This window comes from Meriones unguiculatus, chromosome 19 (assembly GCF_030254825.1).
Source record: "Meriones unguiculatus strain TT.TT164.6M chromosome 19, Bangor_MerUng_6.1, whole genome shotgun sequence".
Classification (NCBI taxonomy): domain Eukaryota; kingdom Metazoa; phylum Chordata; class Mammalia; order Rodentia; family Muridae; genus Meriones; species Meriones unguiculatus.
This window is the reverse complement of record NC_083366.1, coordinates 41,714,547-41,742,354: the sequence shown is the minus strand read 5'-3', so window position 1 is coordinate 41,742,354 and position 27,808 is coordinate 41,714,547. Positions and strand designations below refer to the sequence as shown.

Below are 27,808 nucleotides of genomic sequence, written 5' to 3'. Positions count from 1 at the left end.
GTGTATGTGTACATACATGCTGGTTCCAGGGCCTTCTGTGAAGTCTCATTAACATTAGCCACAGAGAAGTGGTTCTCAACCTTTGGGTAGTGACTCTTTTGGGGGGACTGGCAAATGACCCTTCATCTACGACCATCCGAAAACATAGATATTTGCATTCCAATTGATAACAATAGCAAATTACACTTACGAAGAAGCAATGAAAATTTTATGGTTGGGGCTCGCCATACATGAGGGTATTAAAGGAAGGTTGAGAGGATGAGCCGGGAAGCTCTGCGTTTTCTTATAGGGCTCCGACACTCATCCTCTGGCTTCAGCCTGAAGCAGTGCCCTTAGGAGAAACCTCCCTGGGCTTCTCTGGCCTGAAAGAGTCCAGCCCAGGGCTCCCTCCCTTGCCCACCCCAGCACATCTCCGGCACACTCACCTCTTTTCCAGAGCTGTTGCTCGGTTGTTCTCGGAGCTGTAAAGTCTCTTCTCCGTCCAGCCCCACTCCTGCAGGTAAGGCGGTCACAGGCGGGGGCCACACACTGCTCTCTGCAGAGTGGGTGGGCCTAGAGGACCAAGTGGACTCGTTCGGGGCCCTCAGCTGTTCCTGCTCCACTGGGTGGGGCGTGGGGTCCTGCGGCTTGTCTGTGGAAGCAGCTGAGCTGTCTCCTGCAGCAGATGCATTAAAACCTCCCTCGCTGCCGGGCAGCAGGCTCCAGTCTGGGTACTCCTCGCTGCTTCTGGGGTCCTGTTGGTTGGAAGGCTGCAGGAGGCCCTGCTCCAGTTCCTTGTATTCATCGGGGTACTCTGCAGTCTCCTCCGGTCCTCCATCTTTGCCTAGAAAGGGCAAGTCCCTCCTGAGGTCCTCAAGGGAGTCTCCCCAAGCTCCTGAGGGAGAACCCCTGCCCAGCATCATGTCTCCGTAGTCCAGCTGCTGCTCGGACCTCTGCAGAGGTCTGCGCACGAAAGTGAGGTAAGACCGGATGGTGCCTGTGGCCCGGGGCTCACAGTTCTCCTGGTGCACGCAGTTCACCAGATAGCAGCTGCCTTCAAACCACCAGGCCAGGTCACAGCTGGGCAGGTCACAGCAAGCGGCCGTGCAGTCTCCCACGGAGAAGGTCTGAGATACCCGCGTGATTCTAATGGTTTCCAGGTTAGGTGAAATGATGGAGTTGGAGTAAGTCCTCCCGTCACTGCACTGATGAGAGCTGCCACCTGAAGACCAGAAAGGTACCAACCTTCAACACCAAAAGTCAAGCTGGTGGGCAGACAAAGGGACGGCTCAGTTCTCAAAACGAGGGACACAAATGGTCAGTAAGTATTCGGGGGAAATATCCAAGCTGCATCCTATACCTGGCAGCCTAGCACTTTGGGGGTGGACGGTGGAGGCAGGAGGATCGGGAGTTCAAGGTTATCCTTGAGAGCTGGAGGCCAGCATGGCTGAGCTAAATGGGTCCTGGGCTCAGGAAACCAAATCAAACCAAAGTTCATATGCAGAATCTAGATTTAAAGATATATGACATATATGTGCATATGTGCACCCACATGTGACATGAGAGTAGAAGGTTGACTACAGGAGGAGGAAGGTTCTGGAAGGAGGGGGAAAGAGGATAATGGCAGGGAAGGCCGGCGGACCACCATGCTTTCCCTCACACTCAGGATCTAGATTTAAATGTATAAATACATACATACATACATACATACATAATATGAATGGAAGAGCACAATCTGGGAGGAGGGATGGAAGAGGAAAGTGATGCATAAGAGTGATATACACATATGAAAAGTCACAATGAGGACACACACACACACCCCATGAAAGTCATGAGACAAGCTATGGGATCTGGCTCTTTCCTTCTACCATGTAGATCTCAGGAAATGAGCTTAGGTTCCTGGGTTTGACAGCAAGCGTCCCCTCAACCTGCTGGCCCAAAGCCCATTGTTTTGTACTAAAGCTGTAATACAAATTATATATGTATGCACATTCCTCCATCCCTGGCTCTGCAGCCAGCCATCAACTCCCTAGAGAAGGGCCTATCACGCTATGCACCCATCCATCACACCTCTCATCCAGTCGGGCCTGCCTGTCTTCCCACCGACTCATCCATTTTTCACTCATTCAACCACCACCTACCTTCCCGTCCATCATCCCTCTTATCTGTCCATCCTTCTATTCCTCTACCTTTCTATCCACACATATTCTTTCAACGATTCATGTGCCTTTTAACCTGCACATTCTATGTCTTCATATAATTCCATTCTTCTCTACTTGTTTTTATGTGACTTACAGTAGCCCTTATGTTAAAAACTAGTTAGTTACTGTATCTTTGTTTTGTTAATGTTATTAATAGATTTTTAAAAATCTTACAGGTTATCTGATGATAATGTCTGAACAACAACAACAAAAAAATGTCTCGGGGGGGAAAAAAAACTTGTTCTCAGAACATATCTTTAATCAGGTTCTTGTTTGTTTGTTTTTGAGATGTAGTCCTAGCTAACCTGGAACTCACAGGGATCCACCTGCCTCTGCTTCCCAAATGCTGGGATTAGAGGCATGCACCGCTATGCCCTGCTAATATTCCACTTGTTTTAGTCAGATTCTCAGCAGTGAACTATTAATCTTTCTCCAAAATCACTACAGCAGGCATTGGCACATACCGCATGGCACGTGGTCTGTTAGTTTTTGTGACGGAACAATAGAAGCAGGCCTCCACAGCAGGGGTTCCCTTCCTAATAAGGGAGAACCATTGGAAGGTGTTTTAATAAATGTGTTAGTCACATGAGGGGCTGTCAGGCTTGTTTCCAACAGGAAGTATGTGAAAATGCATAGGAATCGCCCTGATGTTACCCGTATACAAGATCACTGTAACAGATTTTTAGTAGCACAATGCCAGGTATCTCATTAGCATGGTAGATTAGAAGTTACATAACACAATGCCAGAGCCAGAAAGATTGCTCAGTAGGTGAAGATTTGTGCTACCAAGACAACCTACACACACACACACACACACACACACACACACACACACACGCACAATGAGTAAATGCAACATAATGCCAAACCTCAGCTCTATGGAAAGAATATTTCATCCAAGGTAATAGGAATTAGATATGCTATACATGTTCCTTTTCCAATTAAAAAAGCAAAATGTGAAAGCTGATGTAGTATTTCTCAAACACAAATCTAGTTTCTAAATCATCTGAACAGGTTTGGTATAATGTTTTTTCAGAGAAGAGCTAGATCTCAGATATGGAAGAGACACTAATTTACTATAGTTGAAACAACAGAACAGCACCTCTTGGGAAGATCATGAGAGGATGGGGAAGCAGAGGTAAGGAATGCCCAACCTCTCAAAACCATTTGTTTTGTTGTTGTTATTTTTTTTAATTTTGTTTTGTTTTTGGGTTTTGTCTACCATTTCATCTCTCCTTGACTTATATGAAGACCCAAACCAGAAATTTCTTCCCGACCCAGATGGTCAGATGTGCTTTTGTTCATTCACTTCAAGACATGTTTCCGGCCCTGCAGCAAGCGCATCGGAGCAAAATCACGTTTAATGTCAGGCCCTGGCCACCAGAAACCACAGGAGCTAACTTTTTCAACTCTCCCAGGAAACAATGACATGTCCTGTTTCCTACCTGTGATGGCAGCCAGCAGCAGCAATGAAGACAGTGTTCCTGTCGCGGACACCATTCTGCCTCCCACAGGATGAGGCTTCCAAGGCGGTGGCTTTGAAGCAGGCTCCCTTTGAGGGCTGATGAACCAGATGTGGCCTCTAGAACTTCAAAGAAAACAAAACAGAGACAAGAAAAAAGGGCAAATGTGGAAACAACCCTCAATGTTCATATCATGATAACAGAAAAGCTGTCCTGTTCCCAGAGTGGGGCCAGATCCCGAGCAGCCATCTCTCCAGAAAAGTTTGCTAAAACAGCCAGGACACTCGCCTGGACAGCACAGTAGAACTGGCCCTGCTGGCATGGGCTCGGGTGACCTACCCGGAGGGCATGAGGGTGGGAAAGCTGGCCCTGCCCCTTGCCAGCTGCAGCACAGGGTGAACTAGCCAGGGCCCTGCTGGAGAGCTTGCCCCCAGTGGTGTAGGTTCTGGGGAGCTGGAGGGATGACGACCTCAACTACCACCCAAACCCACAAGCAGAGCTTTGAGTTGGCCCACTCCAACATCTACCTCAGCTATGAATTGCTAGAGCTCCTGCTGGGGCCAGTCCTGCTGATCCAGAGCTGCAGCATCTCCATGACAGAGGGAAACAACAGCATATCCAAGAGGAGTCCCAGTGAGGACCCAGTACTGATAGAGCAACAGAAGCCAGAGGACTCGAGCCAGATAAATGATCTATTGCAATGAACATTTGCAAGTAAAGATGTGTGGACAAAAGGGTGATCTGTGGGACTCACTGTGACACACTGCAGCTTCCACAATCAGGTCTCATTTGTTTGTTGATTTTGGGTAGAGGTTGAGGGTTTTTAAATTCTTTTTATTATTTTTATTTTCTTTTGTGGGGAAGGTTGTAAAGGCAGATGGTGACTACAAAGGGATGAGGAGATGAGTGGGATTTGGGTGCATGATGTAAAATTTACAAAGAATAAAAAGTTAAAAAAAAATAGCCAGGACAGTTAGTTGATAAGATGAAAAAAAAAAAAAAAAAAAAAAGAAAAGAAAAGAAAAGAAAAAAACAAAACAAAAAACTGCCACCACCACCACCAAAAAACAGGCATAGTGGAGCAGACCTATAATGCCAACACTCAAGAGGCAAGGCAGGCACACCTCTGTAAATTCGAGCCCAGCCTGGTCTATCTATATAGTGAGTTCCAGGATAGTCAGAGCTAAATAAGGAGACTCTGCCTTAAAAAAAAAAAAAGAAAGAAAGAAAGAAAGAAAGAAAGAAAGAAAGAAAGAAAAAAAGAAAGAAAGAAAGTAAAGAAAACCAACCAACCAACCAACCAAAACAAAACAACAAAACAAAACTAAACAACAGTGGTACTGGCTGGTTTTGTGTGTCAACTTGACCTAGAGTCATCAGAGAGGAAGGAGCTTCAGTTGAGAAAATGCCTGCATGAGATCCAGCTGTAAGACATTTTCTCAATTAGTGATCAGTGGGGGAGCGCCTAGCCCACTGTGGATGGTGCCATTCCTGGGCTGGTGGTCCTGAGTCCTATAAGAAGGCAGGCTGAGCAAAGCCATGGGACACAAGCCAGTAAGCAGTATCCTCCATGGCGTCTGCACCAGCTCCTGCCTCCAGGTTCCTGCCCTGCTTGAGTTCCTGTCCTGACTTCCTTCTATATGGAAGTGTAAGCCCAATCAACCCCTTTCTCCCCAACTTCATTATTGGTCATTTTAGTTTTAGGAAACCCTGAACAAGACAAACAACAATGAGGACAACAATAACAAAAGCAAAAAGTTTTAGGTCAGCTTACCCTACAAACTGGAAATAAAGACCAACTGATTGAGAAAAGCAAGGTTCTGTATTCACAGTGTGCTATGGCAAAGGGGCAGGCCATTTTCAGTTGAGTTTAGCACAGGCTCAAAGGCAGAGGAGAGGGAAGGCTTCCGGTGTGTGGGGAGAGGAGGCTGCTGCCCTGGGAAGCAGCCCTGGCTAACTAGAAGTGGAGCATCCAGTGATTAGTTTGGAGAACTGTGCTGGAGTTTTATCTCAACTTGACACAAGCCAGAGTCATCTGAGAGGAAGGGGCCTCAATTAAGAAAATGCCTCCATAAGATTGAGCTGTAGGCAAGCTTGTGGGACATTCTCTTAATTAGTGACTGATGAGGAAGGGCCCCAGGTCATTGTGGGTGGTACCACTCCTGGGCTGGTGGTCTTGGGTTCTATAAGAAAGCAGGCTGAGGAAGCTGTGAGAAGCCAGTCAGTAAGCAGCACCCCTCCTTGGCCTCTGCATCAGCTCCTGTCTCCGGGTTCCTGCCCTGTTTGATTTCCTATCCTTACTTCCTTCAGTGATGAACAGTGATATGAAAGTGTAGGTCAAATAAACCTTCTCCTCTCCAACTTGCTTTTAGGTCATGGTGTTTCATGGCAGCAATAAAATCTATAAATTAGAATTATGTTTTGTTTTACCACCTCTGACATCAGGGTTTCTTATAATCGCAGATGGACAAAGGGTAGAGGAGCGCCGATGTGAGCATCCGCCACACAGAATAAGTGTCAGAGTCAGGAAAGAATGAAATCCAACAACGAGAAGGGGCCTGCAGAGTGGCTCGGTGATACAGCATGAGCTTAGTACGTACAAGGCCCTAAGCTCAATCCCCGGCACCATAAACAAACTCAGAAAGAAATAAAGAACTCTTAGGAAATACTGCATCCTTCACAGTGTGTAGCAGAACAAAGGCACACTGTGTGGAAAGCCCACAGACACCAGTCACTGGGCAGGGAAGTTCCTCAGCAGAAATTAAAACTGAAAGAAAAATTGTTGCTGTTGTCATTACTATATGGAGGATCTGTTGCCTGGGCTGGCCTTGAACTCCTAGGATCAAGCAACAGCGGTCCTGCCTAAGCCTCCTGGGTAGCTGGGACTCCAGGCAAGCCACCGTGCCTGGCTAGGGAAACTTCACTTATGTAACTGTCATCTTTCTTTATGTGTTCACAAGGATGGCTGATGATTCAAATAAACCCTCTTAAAATTTTTCCAAATGAAAGCTTAAACTGTGGCTCATGACCCGTATGAGGTGATGGTAACTGAATCTGGAGGAAGTGATAAGCTTGGTGACAGTGGCAGTGCCCACCTGTGTGGCATCACAGGCCCTCACTGCAGTCTTGGCCCTGAGCATACCACATGTGTACTTTGCACTGCAAATGCCATCACGCCAAGTGATTCAAACAAATGCTTGTCTGAAATAGGTCAGATCAGAAACTTCCGCATGTTATAAACTACACTGGCTTTACTGAAGGTGTGAACTTTTCTGCTTATATATAAGAAAATGGCTTAATTATGAAAAAACAAAGACTTAAGTATTTTCCCACCATTATTCCCCAGGAGGTAGGCATCAAATTATTTTTTCCCAAATTAGCATTTTTAATTGAATTGTGTTAAGATGGACAAGCACATCCATTTCGTTCATGTGGAAAACATCTTTCATCTTCATAAATGGTAAAACTGTCTGTATAACAAACAAAGCCATAAGAGTTGCTTTAAAATAAATTTCTTTGTGATTTGCCATAACTGTTTAGTTTGTATGCCTATTCTATATCTCTATATGTCCAGAGTCACACAAAAATTTCTTGGATAAAAGGGGATCATAGTGGAAAAAAGATTAAGAAGGCTTGTGCTAAATGATCAGATGGGAATGTGCCTTGTGGAGAGTGTGTTCTTCCTTAGTGTTATTTAATATAACAGTGTACTTTGTCATCAGTGTTTGAGGTTTGGTGCAATACAGTAATGTTGGCACAAATTTTCCTAGAAAATTTCTCAGTGTAATCATAACAACCACCAAGACAGTATTATTATCTCTGCCCTATATATGATGTAAGTAAGATTCAAGAGAGTTATCTAAGCCTTGGCTGGGGAGATGGCTCAGTGGGCAAGAGTGCTTGCTGCAAAAACACAAGGACCTGAGTTCAAGTCCCTAGCACCCACATAAAAAGCTGCGCATGTGGCAGGGGTTTCATTGGTTAATAGCACTTGCCACTCTCAGGGTTTCTCTGTGTAGCCTTGGCTGTCCTGGACTCACTTTGTAGACCGGGCTGGCCTTGAACTCAGAGAGATCAGCTTGCCTCTGCCTCCCAAATTCTGGGATTAAAGGCCTGTACCACCACTGCCCAGCTTGTACTTGCCACTCATTTTATATTTTCTTTTTGATGTACATTGGTATTTTGACTGCATGTTTGTCTCTGAGACACTGTTGGATCCCTCAGAACCAGAGTTATAGACAGTTGTGAGCTGCCATGTTGCTGCTGGGAGTTGAACCCAGGTCCTCTGGAAGAGCAGCCAGTACTCTTAACCACTGAGCTATCTCTCCAGCCCCAAACAACTAGACACTCTATTTCTATCTTTTTCCTTTGATTTTTTGAGACAGGCTTTCTCTGAGTAGTTCTGGATTTCCTGGAACTCACACTGTAGACCAGGCTGGCCTTGAACTCACAGAGATCAGCCTGTCTCTGCCTCCTGAGTGCTGGGATTACAGGTGTTCCTCACTGCTGGGCACTGGCCACTCTTGCAGAGGACCTGGGTTCATTTCCCAGCACCTTCATGTTGACTCACAACCACCGGTAACTTCAGTTCCCTCCCTTCTCCTCTTCGCTTTCTTTCTGCATTTCTCTCCTTCTCTCTATTCCTCTTTCTCCATCTCTCAATTCCTTTTTCTTGATTCTGTTATTGTTGTTGTTTGTTTATGGGTTAAAGTGTTTGGGTTGCATACAGTCATAGTAGAAATAAAGTGAATGAAGTTGCCTTATTGAAATTTCAAATACATTAAAACCAAAATTTTAGCCATCCACTAATTAATTTTTTAAAGTAGCAGACACGGAATCCTGATATCATCCATTTGATCACTACCATATGATCTCTTACAGACTGAAATGTTAATCCCAGCACTCAGGAAGCAGAGGCAGAAGCAGGATGATCACAGACCAGCCTGGGGTGTAAGAAACTCTGTGTCAAAAGAGATAAGACATAAGGGCTGGAGAGGTGGCTCAGGTGATCTGCAGGATCTGCTTGTGGGTAGGATGGAAGGTGGAAGCTACAAACAAATTCAGCAAACAGAAAGAACAGAGTTGCTATTACTCACAGTGGGAACTAGAGCAAGAGAAATGTGCCACAGCTGCTATGAAGGACACCACGGGGAGCCAGATCAACCCAAGACTTTTTCAGAAAGCCTGGATGAAAGGACAAAGAGAAATTTACTTCTGTGTCCCTGTCCAGGAATAGACGTGGCAGCACTTGGGAGGGAGAGGAAGGTGGATCTCTCTGAGTTTGAGGCCAGTCTGATCTACACAGCAAGTTCCAGGACAGTCGGAGCTACATAATAAAGAGAAGATGTCTCAAAATAAAACAAACAAACAAAAAACTAATACATACATACAGAGCATAGCCCTTTGTAAAGAACAGACACAGTCATGCACAGACACAGATGATTCACAACACAGCCTTCACTCAGGCACAAGCTCATGTTGATGCAACAGACAAACAGGAGAAGACAGTCTAGACAATTCAAATCTGGGCTTTCTTAGTTAAATGACACCAAGGGTAGGTTTTTTTTTTTTTTTTTTAAATTTCTGTCCTCAATGCAACATCAATGAATTATTGGTGACTTGGAGTTTATTCCTGATGCCTCTAATCCATGCAGACATAAACCCTACAACCTTAAAGAACTGAATTCTGCAGCCGCCAGTGTGAGCTTGCATGCAGGTTCTTCCCTAGAGCCTCCAGATGAGAATGCAAGCTGTTGGGTAGCTGTTAGGTCCGGACTGAATCATTCCCTCACTGGATGGCGGGAGGAGAAAAGCACCCTTAGGCCCATGAAAGTTAAAGGGTTATAAGGCCCCTCCCTTAGGGTATGAAAAGTAACAGCGAAGACTCTTTAGTGGTGTAGCTGCCTGCAAGTGTATTAAGAGACTCCATGTTATAGTTTTGTGAATGATCCAGCCATGCTGTTTGTTTTTGTAATGGAGTTGCTACTGTAAGTAATTCCAATGAACTCATTGGTTCACTAAGCTGAACTTGTATAAAATTGCAATTTTGGAGTGTTGTTGCCCTCCCTATTGTCCCAGAAAACACACACACAGCAATAGAAACTTGATCTGAGTCTTGATTTGAGTCTAGACTTTGTGAGACTTTCATAAAGCCTAACAAACGTGTGATGTTTTAAGTCACTATTTCTATAATAATGTATTCCACTTCAACATCAAACTAATACACAGCAGGCAAGGGGGTGGACTGTGACTGACATTGTAAAATATTATGAAGTCTCATAAACATCACTGCAGGCTAAGAAGGAGTACTAAGTCCTGTTACTAGGAACTAGAAAAAAACAGATCCACAAATTGCAAGATTGGGAACAAATAGGCAGCCTGCCAAGGTATGTTCATTACTAGACCGTTGTTTTGGGAACTCAGTAAAGAGCTAATTTAGAACTATCTCCACACTGAATGTAGCACAGGTATATATAGTAAGCCTTTTTGTGGGAATTGGAGAGATAGTTTAGGAGTTAAGAATGCTTGCTGCTCTTGCAGAGGACTCAGGTTTGGTTCCCAGCATCTGTACTGGGCAGCTCACAACCACCTCAGCTCCAAGGGATGAGATGCCCTCTTCTGGCCTCCATAGGCACTGACACATCTAAACACACAACACACACTATCAAATCTTTAAAAATCTTTAAGTAATAAAACTTTAAAGAACAAAGAACAAAACAAGCAGGCAACCCAACCATTGAATTTCAGAATAGAAACTATATCTATACTAGATCTGAGCCAAAAATTTGGGACAATATAATGTGGACATTATATCCATTGTAATAATCCAAAATGCAACTCAAAGAAATAAAGTTAGAAAAATAAGAATAAGAATAAGAAGAACCACAAAGTAACAAACAGCTCAATATATATTTACCGATAGAATTTATAAGAATTTGGAAGAGGTAAAAAATGAAGAGATATGTGAACTATAACTGTTTGGGGCCAATTATGAAGGGACTTTCTGGGACTCCAGCTCTCAATGACTTGGAGACCTTTTATAGTTATTCTGTAAGCCTGGCCTTAGCTTAGGCTTGTTCCCCAACTAGCTCTTAGATTTACCCCTTTATATTAATCTTGGTTCTGCCACGTGGCCCGTTGCCTCTCAATCTTAGTCCTGGCACTGTTTATTCACTTCTGGCTGGTGCCTCTACACCTCTCTTTCCCAGAGTTCCTATCTCATCCCGCAGTCCCACCTTCTTTTCCTGCCTTTGCTACAGGCCATTCATCTTTAGTAAACCAATCAGATGTTGGAGGGAGTGTTTACAACATACGATGGAGCTGGGGGGGGGGGTGTCTGTAATCATATCTCTGCTAGTACAGACATCACATTTCAGCCTTCGCACGGTGTGCAAAAAGAGCACCCCAAGACATAAGAGGGAGAGCTTGGAGGGACTCAGTTCTCCCTAAGATTCTGGAGCGGGAGGAAAGTCCCATTAAATACTGTTAAAGACTGTTGCCTTTTGCTCACTGTGATTAGAATTGTTGGCCTAACATTTATGGTGAATGTAGCCCACCCCCAGGGTCTTATTGTGTATCTCTGCCTTGCTATGCAGAACAGGATGACCTTAAACTCACAGAGATCTGCCTGACTCTGCATCCTCGGTACTGGGATTAAAGGCTTACATCAATATTCCCAACCACAAATACTCTTTCAATGATTTCCGTAAGACTGTTAAGAACCTGATATTTAGCCAGGGGTGGAGTACACCTTTAATTTCAGCACTTTGGGAGGCAGAGGCAGGCGGATCTCTGTGAGCTGGAGGCCAGCCTGGTCTACCAAGCGAGTTCAGGACAGCCAAGGTGCACAGAGAAACCCTGTCTTGAAACTAACAAACAAAAAACAAAAATGAAACAAAAACAACCAAATAACAACAACAAATTCTTGCCATTTCACTTGTACCTGGCAGTCTTGAGTGGAGTAGTATCAGCCAAGCAGGTTCTCTTGGTAGACATTTGTGTTAGCTTTATGGCTACCCACTGCTCTGAAGACTCCAGAGACACCTTGAGGAAGCTGCAAAGCAATTATAGCTGTTTATTGCTGAAGCAAAACGCTAACTACTCCAGCCATGAACTCCCTCCTCCAACTCATGTTCTCAGATTTTTTTTCCATAAAATTTTTCAGATATTAACCAAGAGAGCTGATTAATTTTAATTGAAAGGGTTTTTTTTTGGTAAGATTTCATCTGTGTTTTTCAAGTAAACTGGCAATACATTTAAAATTTTAATTTAAAAATTAAAAATCTAACCAGCACAGGCTCTATCTGTGTGTGGATATGAGCATGTCTGTGTGGTGCCCATGAAGGCCAGAATAGGGCAATGAGTCCTCAGGAGCTGGAGTTACAAGCAGTTGTGATGCACCAGATGGGAGTACTGGAAACTGAACTCAAGTCTTCAGCAGAAGCAGTTAGATCGTCGTAACTGCTGAGCCACTGCTCTAGCCTTTCTTGCCAACCTTTAGTCTTCCTCATTAGCACGTTGAGCTGGTAACAGAAGATGGTATCAGTGGGAAAAATATAGTGGCAAAGGCAGTAGCTGGCAGCAGTGGTGGTAGTGGCAAGAAGGCAGCTAGAGTGTTCCAGGAAGCTGCCAGGGGCATAAACATTGGGAGCAGAAGAGCCAGGGGTTAAAAAAACAATGGCCCAATCTCTGGAAGAGTCCAGGAAGCTGCCAAATAATGGGTGAAAATCTGTGATATTTTGCTCCTACGAGCTATAACTACAGCTACTGTCCAAGAGTCCTGTCTAGGCCCAACACCTGTCACAGTAGAAACAGTAAGACCTGGGGTCCCAACCCCCAAGGCTTTCCCAGCAGTTGTAACCTGAGCGGGCACAGCCACTGCTGGAAAGTAAGGTTTCCAGCCACATGTTAGGGCTGCAGGTGGAATAGCCAGTCCTAGCCTCCAACCCCAAGTGCCTGGAGTCCTAAGCCTCTGGCTTCTAAAGTGAGGTGCAATAGGCCCCTGCCTGTTCGGGCTTGGAATTGGAAGCCTCTGGGTTGGCACTGGATGCTTGAGGACCCGGAACTACTGACACCAGAAGAGCAATACTGACTTTATACATGGCTGCTAGGTAGAGCCAAAGGACTCCAGTGGCTTACTGGTAACAAGATGACTAAGTTGTTAGGATCTAGCACACAGAACTGTGATGTGACTACACTTTAAAATCCTGTATTATAGTATATATTTGTTAAGAGAAAAAATATTGTTTTTAATCACACAAAAATAGGTAAGTATATGAGATGACAGATAGATCAATTAGCTAGATTGTGAGATCACTATATATTTACATTTCCATATATCCATGGTCACATGGGTATATATGTCTATGTATGTGAGTGAGTGAATGCACGGGACCCCGTTCTCTTCCCGTCATATGGGACCCTGGGAAAAGACTCAGGTTATCAGGTTTTGTGGGAGGTACCTTTACCTACTAAGTCATGTTGCTGGCCCTGGTGGTAGGGTTTTGTTGTTGCGTATGTCGTTTTGGGTGTGTGTGTGTGTGTGTGTGTGTGTGTGTGTATGTGTGTGCTTGGACAGGGTATCATATAGTGCATATTAATTTCAAACTTACTACACATTCAAGGATGACCTTGAATTCCAGATCCCCCTGCCTCCCTCCTCCAAGTGCTGAAATTACAGATATGTATCAGTCATGCTTAGCTCAGTTTTTATTAGTGAACTATACTTCAACAAAGCTGATAGAAAAAAAATTAACACAAGAGCCAAAAATTTCCCAGAATTGGCAGAAGAGAAAAATGCCCAGTCTACTATATTCTGAGCAGGTGATACAGTGTGAATCTGATCCTTCCAAAATGCATTTGGAATTTAAACTCATTTTATGAAGTGTGATGATAAGGGCAGTGCACTAATGGATGAAATTTGTGTTATGTGCATTTTTTTTTTTTTTTTGAGACAGAGTCTCTGGAGTCTTGGCTGTCTTGTAGCATTTTTTTTTTAAGGAAAAAGAACAATAACCCATCAGTTATTTCACGCCTATTAAAACCAATTTCCTTTCTTGGAATATTAAATGTAATTAACTGGGTATTAAGTCAGCATGCTGGTAGATCATATCAGATATACATATTGTTTTATAAACATGTTACAAGGGGCCAGGCATAGTGACCCAAGCCTGTAATCCCAGCATTCAGGGAGGCAGAGACAGACGGATCTCTGTGAGTTCGAGGCCAGCCTGGTCTACAAAGCAAGTCCAGAACAGCCAAGGCTACACAGAGAAAATGTGTCTCAAAAAACCAAGAAAAAAAGTTACAAGGGAAGATATATGAATTTTCTGATATTTCTAATGAAAAAACTTTAAACATCAGAAAAAAGTTTTGGCCACATTAAAATAATGCTTTTTTTAGTGCCATATTATTTTGAAGAAATGAAATTTTCCCTGAGCACCTTTATCTCAGAAATAACTTTTATTGGACTGGAGAAGTGGCTCAGTAACTAAGAGTACTTGCTGCTCCTCCAGAGAATGACCAGTTTGGTTCCCAGTACTCACCCAAGGCAGCTCACAATCACCTGTAATTCCAACTCCAAGAGATCTAGCAACCTCTTCTGGTCTCTGTGGGTACCCAGATGAGGGTAGCATACACAGAGTCACATAAATATACTTTTTAAATCTTTACAAAATATAACATATTTATTTAAAGTTTTGTTGTTTATTTCTTTTTGAGACAGGATCTCAGATAAACCAAACTGACCTGGAGTTGACAGATTAGGGAAAGATGACCTCCATCATCCCGCCTGAGGTATGTCTTTAATCCCAGTACTGGGGAAGCAGAAGCAGGAGGATCTCTGAGTTTGAGGCAACCCTGATTGAGGACAGCCAGGGCTATAAAAAAAAAAAAAAAAAGTGTTTTTTTAAAAAAAGTACTTGGGTCCTAGCACCGATGTCAGGAAGCTCTGTTGTTTGAAGTTCCATATGTGGAAGACAGACACACAAATAAAAAATAAAAGCATTTATTAAAAGCAAAAGGCAACAGCCTCCCTCTGTGTTTCCAAAACTGACCTCCAACACTTGGAGTTTGAGCAATCCTTGCAGCTCAGCATGTGGGAGTTCTATTGTAATATTTTGATTCTTATACTTTGGGTTGTGAGCCTAGTCTTTAGTGGCTGAGCCATCCCTCCAGCCCTTTTTTTTTTTTTTAGAGGTTATAGAGTTTCTTTAATGTGAGGTTGCCACTAACAGCCAAACCACAACCCTAAGCAGTCCATCTTTTTCATGAAGGCATCTATGTCATTCAACTCTGGTCCCCTCCCCCCCATAGAAATCCCTACTGCTACAGATTTACTTAAAAAACAAAATTTCTCTGTTTTTGGGAAGGTGCTTAAGTCAACAAAAAACAAACCCTTAAACATATGCATTCTTTTATAACTCACTGATGCTCTCCTTTCACTTTCTAAATTGTAGGGATGTTAGCTGAATTGTTTGTATTTTTCTGGAAGGAAATGCACCCCCTGCCTTGGCATTTTACACAGCAAAGATGTGATGTGTGTGCCTGTCACCTGTGTTTCTAAAAATTCCTGCTACATGTTTTTTTATATAGCCTTTTCAGTTTGCAGAAAATTCTCCTTTCTCTTTGAGTTCTAAGTTTAGAACAGAATTGATATCTCCACTTCACCCCTTCTGTATTAGAACTAAGTAAAATCATGAGCACAAAATAAAAAGTTACATGTGGCATAACTTATGTCATCTCACTGAAGAATTTTCCCAGGCACCATGCATTTCAGGAATGAAGTAACACACATTCACTTCAAAGATTCTTGTGTTTTTTAGGAAATGTGATTTATAATTTTTCTGTTATTAACAAAAATATCATTCAACTTTCTATTCAAGCACTGGAAAAAATACCAACATCTAACTCACAAACAAAAATGTTCAGGAAAGCTAGCAATAAACATGAGCATGAATATGAGCACACTGCCTTCTCCCTTCATACAATTATGAGAACAAATGGTGTTGTTGCGAATGATGACTAACGATTCCAGCTTTGTGCTCCTGATAAATCTGTGCCATTCCTTGGAGGGAATTCAAAGAGCAGGAAAGAAAGCCTTTAAACAGTGTTAAACTTAAGATGACAGTAAGAAGATAAATGCATTTGGCAAATTGGTAGCAAGGACCACATCAATAGCACTAAACGAAATTTAAAGCTAACAATTTATGTCTAAGACATGCAATTTGAGAGATTGGAAATATCCCCAAATCTCCCGCCTCCACCACACAGGAAACCATTAAATCATTCAACCATCTAGGATTGCTTTTCTTAGGTGTCTAGAGGAACCCTTAGAAGTCCACCTCTTGGTTGTTTTTCACTGGCAGCACCTATCTGCTTGCTGTCACTTGGCCAGCTGGGCTGGGATAGGGATTCTGCACCTGAGGTGGCTGCTGGGGACACTCAAGCTGGACACTGCTGGCTCACCGGAGCTTCACTCAACACACCCCACCGCCCAGCCTCAAAAACACATTCACCCCTCATCCTAAGGCAGAGGTAACGCCAAACCCCAACTAGACCCTAGCTAGAAATCTGGGGACCTGGAGTTCAGATTGAAAGCTTATGATTACTGCACGGAGCAGATACAAAATGTATTTAGCAAATGCCAGTCCTCAATGAACTTTAAAGAAACAGATTCTTAGGTTTGAGGTTTGTTAGACACCCAAGTCTCCCTGACTCCACCCTGCTGAGAATGCATCGATCAAATCCGGAACGCCAGCGGCAGAGTGCGGCTCTTACCTCCATCCTCAGAGACCTCCAGGCTCCTTGATGCTCAACGGTGCTCCCGACGGCCCAGAAAGTGGTGCTCAGTCGGGACACCTGCGAGGCACACCTGCAGGCAACACCTGCCCGCCCCTCGGGCTGCACTGACGCTGTTAGCGGGCGCTGGTGATTCAGCGCCTTTCCACCTCCCGGGTTACCAGGACTACGCACGCGCACGCGCACACACGCCCCTAGGGATGGCCTGCGGTGCAGCCTGCAGCCCACGCTGCCCCACTAAACAGAGGGGCCTCTTTTCCCCATGGTCGCTAGCCCACCTCTTCTCGGCCATGGTTTCCAAAATGTTGAGGGGATGGACAGGTCTTGTAGAAAAATGCTCCACCCGGGCAGCACGCACTGCCTGGCTCACTCCTCCAAGTCACCCACTATTCAAAGTCTCCTTTTCAGCTGAGTCTTTTGCAATCCTCCCCGCCCCCATATGTAACTCTTGCTTTCTGTGTTTTTTTGTTTGTTTTTTCTCCTGGGCTAGCTTTGTAGACCAGGCTGTCCACAAACTTGCAAAGGTCCGCCTGCCTCTGCCTCCCTGAGCACATAAAATAAAATAAATTAAAATAAAGCCAGATTCAGTGAGACAGTCAGGATCATCACCGAGTTTGAAGCTGTCCTGGTGCATCTAGCAAGTTCTAGACCAGCCAAGGATACTTAGACTTTTAGGAGGGACGTTGAGATGGCTCAGCCAAGTGAAGTGGCTCACTTTACCAAGCCTGATGACCTAAATTAGATCCCTTGTGTACTTATCAACATACATTTAAAAGTAACAGTATAGGATGAACATCGGAACTAACGGATGATGAATCTTCCAGATGGGGAGAGCGAGCTGTAAAACTGAGAAAGGGTAGTCCTAGCCCTAGGTTTGCAGTGGCAGCTGGATCGCTGAGTTGTTCAAAGTCAACATGGTCTAAATAAGGGAGTTCCAGGACAGCCAAGGTTACAGAGAAATTGTCTCAAAAACCAAAATATAGTACTGAGAATAAAAACAAATATGGACTAAAAAGGAAAAAAATCAATCTCACTGAAGAGATTTCCTTCTCTCTTCTGTCATGGTACACTTTTAATAGCTAGACAAATGAAAGGTGCAGGCAGTGAAGGAGGCATGGAGTCTTTGACAAAGATGGAAATCATTGCCCAATACAGACTACAGTGGCTTACTGTTCCCCTTCTCCTGGTTTATGACTTACACTCTTAGGAGAAAAACAATTTCATGTAGACACATAAGCAAAATTATACTTTCATATTTTTATAACATTTGATGGTCTAACAGCACAATGCATCACACATTTCATACTGTGATAGTAACCCATTTCAAACTTCTTGCAAACTGACATACTGGGATCTTTTAGGTTTAATTCTGAGTAAGCACCATCCTCCACCACTACTAAAATATGTGCATTACACTGCTTTCAAGCTTTAACTTCTGCTTTTTTCTTTTAGTTTATGTGCTTTGATGTTTTGTCTGCATGTATGTCTGGATGAGGGTGTTGGTCCCGCTGGGACAGACTTTTCAGATAGTTGTGAGCTGTTACGTGGGTACAGGGAATTGAACTCTGGTGCTCTACTAGAGCAATGTTCTTAACTGCTGAGCCGAATTTCTCCAGACCATCAAACTTTAATGTTTAAAATTATGAATAAGATGGAAATTTCCTGTGTTTTTTTTTTTAGTCAGTGTGAAGGGAATACTTTAAGTTCAAAAACTAATTTTAAGGTGATTTAATTCTGGGGATGCCTGATAAAAATGTTACTTCATTCTAAATTTTCCCATTTTTGTCAGGGTCTAACTTTGCAGCCTTAAACTAATGAATGACAATCCTCCTGCCTGACCTCCAAAGTTTTGGGGATTTGACACACACACACACACACATACTTCTTGGTAATTCCCACTGAAAAGTAGCATACAGGGCTGTTATTCCAATGGCAACAGAACAACAAATCCTATTAAACAGTTTACTAACAAAACATTTTATTTACAGTACATTATTCTTTACCGAACATTTACCAATAAAGTATTCTTTACTCCCTGCAAAATATTTCCATCTTACCAGTAACAAAAAAGGCTATTTTTCTTCATGACTTTTCCTTAGAAAAAAAAAATTCCCATGTTGCTAAAGCTGGGTTTAATCTCTGCAAAACGAACTTTAAGTCACTTATCAGCAAAACACTAATACTAATCGAACAGTTACTGGAATTCAAAGTGCAATTTGACTCATAACTTAATCATTGTATACTGTCAGCCGACAAAAGATTAAGTTGGATATGCAGCAGCTGTGACCTACTTTACTACATATGGTCATGGCTTTTCACTTAAGTTTCTGAACTTAGAAAACATAAGACACCTTGGTGCCTAATCAAAACAATAGTATACTGTCAAGGCTGGCCCTCAGACAATGGCCACTACTTGAAGTCCTGATAGCAGCAATGAGCACTGTTACAAGCTGAGGCTGTGTTCTTTAAACAAAAGCCCTCATATTCTTAACACAAGTATACTTTGACTTATTATAAACACCAATTCTTAATTTTGAGGACAAAAGCTACAAAGTAAATTGAAACTGTTTTTGCTGTATTAATGATCTCCTTTACTAGTTCTCCTAGCTTTCCTGAAAGGTTGAGATCTGCACAAATCCAGAACTACAGCAAACAAGCATGTAATGCCCAAATTTGGGAAGCTTTTTATAACACTACATTCAAGTTGCACAGGAGACCCCAGTGATCACTAGGAAATCTACCACATTCCAGTTTTTCCACCCCAACAAGGCTTAAATTTTGGGGAATAAGATGGCCCTCTTCTGCTCTGAAAAATATTCGATCAAAACGATGCTTATAAGCAGCAGAAATCCTGAGATTGTTATTTATTCTTGTATCCCATGTATACTGGCAATGTTTAGGTTTGCCCAAAAATTCCCAGGCATCAAAAACATTATCAGGTAAACCGCCACATTTGATAACCTGAAAAGAGAGGGAAAAAAAATTCTATTTAATGTTTATATATTCTGGACCCCACAAAGGTGCTTGAAATTATCATCTGTAAGTGCAACCTCACCTCCCAAAAAGGATTCCTGGACTCACTACATAGACCAGGCTGGCCTTGAACTCAAGAGATGCACCTGACTCTGACTCCCAAGTGCTGGGATTAAAGGCATGCACCACTATGCCTAGGAGTCAACTTTTTTTTTTTTTAGAAAATATAATATCAGTTGAATACAGGATTAGTATTAGCAACACCCCAGGCTCAATCTCCAACATGTACATGACAGAACACATATACACACCTAACCACTTTAACCAGTTGTACGTACAATTTCAGGGCCTTTAGTAGACTGACACTATTTTATTATTAGCACTGCCTGAGTGCTGCGATTAAATACATGCACCACTGGCACAATGACATACAATCTATATTTCTAACTCAACTGCAAAGGCTACTCTAATATTTTGGATCTTATATTCAACAAGCTAAGAACTCAAGTATACAAACACCTTTTCCAGTCCTTGCTTTTTACTATGGATCTATTTCTGAAAATAGAAAATGCTAAATCACATGGTAATCTTGTATTTAATTTTCTGAGGTCCTGAAAACACCTAATGTGTCTAAACTAAACTATGAGAGATTTTTTTTTGCTTTAGAACTGACCACAGCAGTCAGTAGTACAGGTTAAATGGTGATAAAACATGACACACTAGCAAAATTTTGTTTAGGAAATACACCACTATATTCTGTTAACCATTAGTAAGTTTATATTTCTTTTGTAATTATTACAATCTCAAAAATCTGGGGCCAGTGAGATGGCTCAACCAGTACAGGACCCTGCTGCCAAGTCTGAATACCTCAGTTCTATTCTAGGAATCCACATGGTGGAAGGAGAGGACCAAATCTCAATTTGTGTTCTGACTTCTATGCATATGCATACAAAATTTAAATGTAATAATTTTTTAAAATATAAAATATCAAAATATACAGAAAATTCAAACAAACTAACAAAATCCTAGAGATGTAGGTCAGCAGTGTTGTCTAGCATGTAGGAGGCCTTACATTTAACCACCAAAAATAAAGTGCCCCCACCCACACCACACAGGGTTTCTCTGTGTAGCCTTGCCTGTCCTTGAACTCTGTAGAGCAGGCTGGCCTCGAATTCAAAGATACACCTAGCTCTGCTAGGATCAAAGGCCTGACCCAACATGTCTGGCACTAATGTTTTTTAAAAAGTTGATTCAACTCATTAAAGGACTAGGGTTTTTTGTACCAAGGGATGCTACAAATACCCTTAGTCTTTTTAAAAACTCTATTATCTTATTCTAATACTTGTTGTTTATCATACACATATTGTTTTATATTGTCTATTCCACCTAATAGCCTAATAGCGTAAGGGCCTCTTTTCCTGATATTTTATACAAAAGCTACAGCTTTTTTTCTACCTTGTATTTCCAAGTCCATAACTTTGATAAAAGGAATCCAAATTATTTTCTATAGCAATAATCTCATAAACAGTGAACCAACTATTACTTACTTCTTGATCTCTTAAATTTGTATCTCCTGCAAATATAACAGTAGTTGAATCTGGAGTCTCTTGCATTTTCCGAAAAACCGTTCTTAATTGATTTATTCTCTCTGCAGAATGTTCTCTGGTGCTCTCCAAATGAGATGTCATAAGGCAAAATTCATTTCCACCCAAACTCACCTACAACAAGATAATTACAATTGAACTGACCACTGACCACTAGTACTGGTAAAAGACTCCAACAGCAGACTAGTCAATCAAGTGGAATGTATTTACTCTACTGTAACCAGTCAGGGTTATTCCTAGATGAAAAGCACAAGGTGTTAACCCCACCCATGACAACTATTTTGAAGCAATAGTTATACCTCCACTGTGCCATGCCCCTTCTCCAGTTAGCTCCAGTTGGCTCGTGACTTTCTAGAATCCTAGTAAAAGCTAACCAGACTAATATAAAAGGTCCCAAACTGGAAAAAAACACAAACAAACAAAAAAACCAGCTACTTTCCCCTTCCTTGAAGGCAGGATTACCTGCAAGAACAGATAATCCTAATTTATTGCTCCAGATATTAAAAAAATAATCAGTTACCTGAATTTATCATTTGCAATTAAGACACTCCTAGTAGAATGTGCTAAGAGTGCCTGCAGAATCAGCCAATTCTTCAAACCTATAATCTGGACCCTGCCTACTTCTCACCTTCTGTCATACTCCACTACCTCTCCACACTCACAATCTACCACTACTAGAAGACAAATCCCTGGGAATGTCTGACGGAGATTCCAGCTGAGGTTACTTAAGGTGGGACAACCTAAACGTAAGAGATCCAAATGTGACACAGGGTCCCAAATTGAAATAAAAGGGGATAGCAAGCTGAACATTAGCAGTCATCACTCTGCTTTTTGACTGGACACAGTGTGACTAGCTGTCCTGCCTTCTCATCATGACATCATTGCTCTCTACCTATAAGCCAAAATAAACCCTTCTTTTAAAGGTTGCTTTTGTCAAGCTCATTCACGCCCAAAGGTTTACCCTTGCTGCAACTTGTAAAAGTATGTTAAGGATGTTTCTATTTCCACAGGGTGCATTCACGCACTGAATAAAAAGGAGAAAAAAGAGAAAGCAAGCTGAGCACCACATTCATCTCATTCCTAACTCCAGACCCTATGGGACTAGCTGCTTCACACACCCACTACCATGCCTTCCCACAACTGCAAGCAAAAGTGTTAGTGTTTTCCTTAGAGCTATGTTGTTTTTCTCATTGCTATAAACAAATTACTTTAAAAATGTTCTCCTTATGGGCGGGCATGGGAGCATTAGCAGGCCTTCTGGTGTTGGTCTCCTTGGTTTGCCTGTGGTATATATGCAAGATTAGAGTCTCACAACAGCGTAATGCAGCCATGACCATTCAGGCCTTTACAGCCATTGAAGCAGGACAGTCTCCCCAAGCATGGTTGGCTACCACAAAAAGCTAAAATGTTACGCTCAGGATGCGAGGCTAAGCACTGCACTCAGGGCCAGCCGCTTTGGACCCAGAGAAGAGCATGTCTGGTTGCATGCGGGTTGATGCCTGACTGAGATCAATGCACAGAACCTCAGTGGTCAGAAAAACAATCCAAACATTCTCAGAAGTTGTCTTCTGACCTCCAGACCCACACTTACAGACAGACAAAAAAGATTTAAAGAACTGTCCAAGTGATATGACTCAGCTGGTCAGAGTCACTGACAAGACAACCTGAGTTTGATCCCTGGAACCTATGGTAAAAGGAGAGAATTGAGTCCCAAAAGGCCAATGCGGGCAGCGCTTGCACATGCACACACAAACAGTATCTACACGAAGAACAAATTTATCTGTAAAGGAAATTCCTTCAAAAACAACAACTAAAACATCTCAAATGCAAACTTACATTCACACACAGAAGGTTTCTCATCATTTTGGTATTTGGAAAAGGAACAATCTCTTGACTTTTAAATTTTGCTCTTCCTTTCTTCAACAGTATAGCCGTGAAATATCCTTCTTCGTTACCTTCAAACATTTTTGGAAAAGAATTTAGGGGAGAAAGTGAGAAGTACCTTCACTTTACCACAGCTTCCCTATAGTATAAACAAGAAGCAAAATTATTTAAATGGGATCAAATCGTTGACCTTAAATTTTGAAGCAGATCAACCAAGTGCTATGTTTCCGTCCCTTATCAAAGTTTAACAAGAGATAAAAATGACATTTAGGTAAGAACAAATGGGGACAGGGCATGCCTCTGTATTCAATTTCAGCAAATACACAAGTCTATAATTTTAGAACCTTGTTTTTCTAAAAGGAAATATCCATTTCAATTATTTTCCATTTATCAACATTAAACTATAAAATAATCTATAAATCGTTTAAGTATGTTGTAGATAATTTAAATATATGGGCTGATCTTTATTATTAATCCTATAATCATTAGGGAAGTAATATCTAACCTGCTATTATAATCAATAAAAGACACAGACACCTGATAAGATTTTAGAATAGCCTTATTTCACTTGGGACAAGGCAGATTATTACCTAATAAGCTATCTTTACCTTCCAAGACCCTAAACCATGCCATCTGCTCTAATAATTTCTATCTGGTCAACTTCCCACCCATAATCTCAAAATACTTGCTCATGTTCTTCACCTGGGTAGTTTTCCCCCATCCATGCCAATCTGGACATGTGCTCCTCTCAACTAACCCATCTCGGAGGCTCTTTCCTACCTCTGGTACCTGTCTCCTTCTTCCCAAGATTCTTCTCTCCCCAAAGCCCCCAAACCTTCCCTCTGCCCTGTCCAGGTGTAGACTTTTTAATTAGCCAATCAGGAATAATTGGGAAACATTCCTTATCATTTCATGGGTACAGGAGATAGTCATTAATAACAATGCCCATGACAAGGTGGTAACAAAATCTCAAGGAACTAAAATCAGCATTTGAAAACAGACCTTCCTCCAATGTAAGTATCCTGTGTCTTGCTTATTTTTCTCAAACCTATTTGTACCTTTTCTTCCCGTAACAGCCTCTCATGTTTTTTTTTTCCGTCACTGATCTACTTTTCAAAGAAAAAGGCAATTAAGATGGCAAGAGAAGCATTACCTGTAATAATTTTGTAACTGCTTGCTCTCTTCTTTAGGTAGGCACAATATGAGGGAATAACTTCCTGCAGAAATACCACATCTGGACTGTACCTAATTAAAACATCAATTTAACATCAGCATATCATTCATTTTCACCTAGAGAAAATTCCAAATATTATCGGATTTTCATCTGTATTATTTACTACACAGTGCCATAATAACCAATGAAAAATGGGCTACATGTGTAGCTCAATGACAGAACACTTGCCTAACAAGGCCAAATTTAATCCCAGCAACCCCCTACTCATCACCCACACATAATACACCAGCAAAATTAAAACAGAAAACACTTATGTATACTACACTGAGTTTGCAATGGTCATACACAAACAGATGTACTAAATTTTATCTCCTCAGATTCTCTTAAAAAGCTGTCCACTAATTAACAACTCCAGAGAACTTCAGTCCTTTACCTAGTCTCAAGGCTCTTATGAGACCAGAAACAGATATATGAGGTAATTTTTATTTCATAGCAGTAATTATAGACAAAACTTACTATGTAAAGCTAGAAAGCTTCTAAAAAGCATCTAATAGGGTGATAAATCGGTGTTCCAATCCACCCTGAGGCCCTCCCCAGATCAAAACACTTTAACTCTCAGATATTTATTCTAAGCTGACCTTAAAGTCAAATTTTCAAGTATATGACTTTGAACTACTGCTTTGTAGAACTATTAAAACACGTATCACAGTCTCTACCACATAAGTGATAATACTTACAAAGCCAGGCAGGAACACACCCCTCGGGCTCTTTCCGGCAGATTGCTTCCATCTAATCCATCGATATTCCAGGTAATGAAAGAGAAAATGCTGCTATCTTCGAGAGGCGGTCCAGATGGACTAGTTTCTAAAATGGTGGTATCATTTGGATCCTCAACAGTTAGATCAACACTGGCAAGATCAAAATGAAGGGTTAAAAAAAATCTAGAAATTAAGAATTGTTGTATCTGGAGTCTATGAGGTAACTTAGTTCGAGCTATTGTATTAAACACTAGAATTTGCAGCATACCTGCAATCTCAACACTGGGAGGCTGAGAGCAGTGGATACCTGAAAGGGTTTCACCCTAAACGGTGAGTCCACAGTCCCAGTGGGAGGCTTTGTCTCAACAAGCAAGAACTGCTCCTGGAGAACCCAGGAATCTGACTTCTGCCTTCCAACAGATGTGCAGACTGTGTCCTCGGAACATGAATTTTGTTATACTCACTGCTGTCAATGTGAAAATACAGACTGACCACTCCTAACCAGAAAATCCATATTCTATATTGCCTACTCAAACAATTTTTGGTCACAAGCATTTCAGATAATGGATACTTCTCCTGTAAATAATTTTCTTTGAAGAATGCTAAGAGTCTGCAGAAAAGCAAAAGCTGGGCTGGAGACAGTGGGTAAAGGTACCACGCCTGATGTCCTGAGTTCCATCTCCAGACCTACATGGTGGAAAGAGAGCTGCAAGTCGTCCTGCCTCCACATACTGGCATGTGTGTCTGCCTTTAGGAGGAAACACTTTTCTCCTTGAGTGAGTTGCTTCAAAAGCCTCACTGCGGTCATTCTGGCTTCTTGTTTCATAATGTGACCCTCCTATGTGCACCATAGGAGATAACCATCCACCTGCCACTTGGTCACAAGTAATGGCTTTCTTCAGGCATTTTGTTAAGTTATAATTCTCACAACTACTTTTAAAATCTAAAAGCAGTAAAAAAAAAAAAAAAAAATCCTAACCAAGCAGGGACACAGTGGTGCACCCCTGTAATCCCAGCACTTACAGAGGCAGAGGCAGGAAAATCTGTGAGATTGAGGCCAGCCTCGTCTACTGAGCAAGTTCCAGGACAGCCAAAGCTACAGAGAAACTGTCTTGAAAAACAAACAAAAGAACCTCTAACCAACCATGCAGCCAAATTCTCCAAATACTAACATTTTCTTATTTAATTAGCAATTGCTTACCTTAACTCTTGTTCCAAACCACTTCTATCCTTCCCTGAAGACCTGTTTACATACACACCCTACAACCTGACTGTGAACTCCATTAACAGCAATAGATTATCTTTTAAAATCCTGTAACTGGAACATTTCTTTAGTATCTCATGAGTGACATTTTTGAAGAGTCCAGGCCACTTGTTTCATAAAATTTCTGTTAAGCTTGACGATTTTCTTACAACTCTAGCTATGCACTCAACTTTCATCCCAGTTTTATTATCCATTGATTGGACCTATATTTTATTGTGCAGACTACCACCTGTCTCTAAGTACCCCAGTGTTCATTGTTTCCAATTGATTCCTATGTTTTCCTGGAATGTTTCCAATATTCTGACTATAGAAACAAGGAGATTTTCAGGTTACCATTCTCCAGTAGATATTTTCTACCATAATTTTTTTCTAGTTCCTAGTTTACATGTCATCAATAATTCGAGTCAGTAAGTGTATTTCAATAGCCAGTAGCGTTTCACAAACCTTTAATCCCAGTACTGGAAGGAGTCAAGCCTTGAACCACACAGGAGTTCCAAGTCAGCCTGGACACACGTCTCAATAAATTACATTTCAGCTGAGGGGTGTGTGCAGGATGTAATACTAGTAAAAGGGAGGCTGGGACAGGGGAATCGAGAATTGCAGGCCAGGTATATTGCAAGCCTCTGTCTCAAAGAAGAGCAAATAAGAACAGAAACAATAAATAAACATTTCATCTAGGTGTGGTGGTGATGGACACTTTAATCCCAACCCCTTCGAATCTAAGGCAGGTAGAGATCTGTGTTTGAGGCCAGCCTGGTCTACATTAACCAGTTCAGGCCACCCAGGAATACAAGGTAAGACCTTGACTTAATTCTTCCCTTTTCTGTTGACAGAGGAGGAAAAAAAAAAAAAAAAAAAAAAAAATTCAGGTTAAAAAGCCAGTCCTGGTATGTGCCTTTAATCCCAGCACTAAGCAGAAACGGATGGATCAGGGTTCGAGGTCCACATAGCGAGTTCTAGCTACACCAACCAACCAAAAAAAAAACAAAAAACAAAAAAAACCAAAACAACAACAATAACAAAAAACAAGTCACGTTGTAAGTGAGCGTGGTTCCTGGCGAGAAGCATCCCCTCAGATTCCCAGTCCCCGTTAATATCCAGGTCCGGTCTTCCGACGCTCACCGCAGCCCCCACGCAAGCCGCCCGCGACCCCCGTGGCTTACTAGGCCTCGGACTTGAAGGACTTCGGAGGCTCCCGTGGCCACGCTGGGTCGTTCTCGGGAGGTTCGAAGTAGGCGCTCAGCGCTTTCTGAAAAGCAAAGGCCCAAGGATGGAGGGGCTGGAGGGCGCGCCGCCACCGCCCGGGAAGCCCGGGGAAGGGAGTAACTCCAACTTACTTCCACCTGCCAGTCGTTCTCGGACAGGAAGGTGTGGGCCATGGTGGTGTCGCACTTCGCTATCAGCGCGAACCGCATGCACTGAAGCTGCCGCCTCGTCACCTGTAGCTCAATTTCCTCCTGGGTCCTCGATGTTCCCGGCGCCGCTCGGGGCTCTGCCGGCTCCGCGGCATCCGAACCGCTCCCGGACGCCATCGCTCCTGCGCGGCCTACAAGCCTCCGCTCTCCTCGGCGCCTCCCGCGCGACTGCCTGCAAACGCCGGAGTGCGCGCACTTTCGAATCAACTTCCGGAGGGGAGGCCGCCCTCTGAGGGCGGGGCCTGCGCCTCAGGCGGGGCGAGCGCGGGGGCGGGACTGGGGAAAGAGGGCGGGG

At 42.5% G+C, this 27,808-nt stretch overlaps 2 protein-coding genes across 5 annotated transcripts in view; both read right to left on the bottom strand.

The window, feature by feature from the left end:
- Kiaa0319 (KIAA0319 ortholog) overlaps positions 1–16,763 on the bottom strand; it is a 59,124-nt gene extending 42,361 nt beyond the window's left edge. Inside the window, exons 1-5 of one of the 4 annotated variants that reach the window (XM_060373004.1) lie at positions 16,421–16,763; positions 14,390–14,520; positions 11,586–11,696; positions 3,626–3,768; positions 426–1,201 (exon numbers count right to left, since the gene is read on the bottom strand). In XM_060373004.1, coding sequence (XP_060228987.1) covers positions 426–1,201; positions 3,626–3,768; positions 11,586–11,638 — 972 coding nt within the window. In that variant the 5' untranslated portion in view covers positions 11,639–11,696; positions 14,390–14,520; positions 16,421–16,763. Of the gene's footprint in view, positions 1–425; positions 1,202–3,625; positions 3,769–8,739; positions 8,828–11,585; positions 11,697–14,389; positions 14,521–16,420 lie in introns of those variants that run through there. The other 3 variants (XM_021641409.2, XM_060373005.1, XM_060373006.1) reach the window with 3 other exon arrangements.
- A 1,631-nt stretch (positions 16,764–18,394) lies between these two features.
- Tdp2 (tyrosyl-DNA phosphodiesterase 2) lies at positions 18,395–27,713 on the bottom strand. Its single transcript, XM_021641410.2, has 7 exons — positions 27,436–27,713; positions 27,262–27,347; positions 24,814–24,984; positions 24,056–24,147; positions 22,855–22,973; positions 20,962–21,132; positions 18,395–19,402 (listed from the first exon to the last, which is right to left on the bottom strand). Exons 1-7 carry the CDS (start codon positions 27,628–27,630, stop codon positions 19,127–19,129), a joined length of 1,110 nt encoding a protein of 369 aa, XP_021497085.1. The 5' UTR covers positions 27,631–27,713; the 3' UTR covers positions 18,395–19,126.
- Between the last annotated feature and the right edge of the window lie 95 nt (positions 27,714–27,808).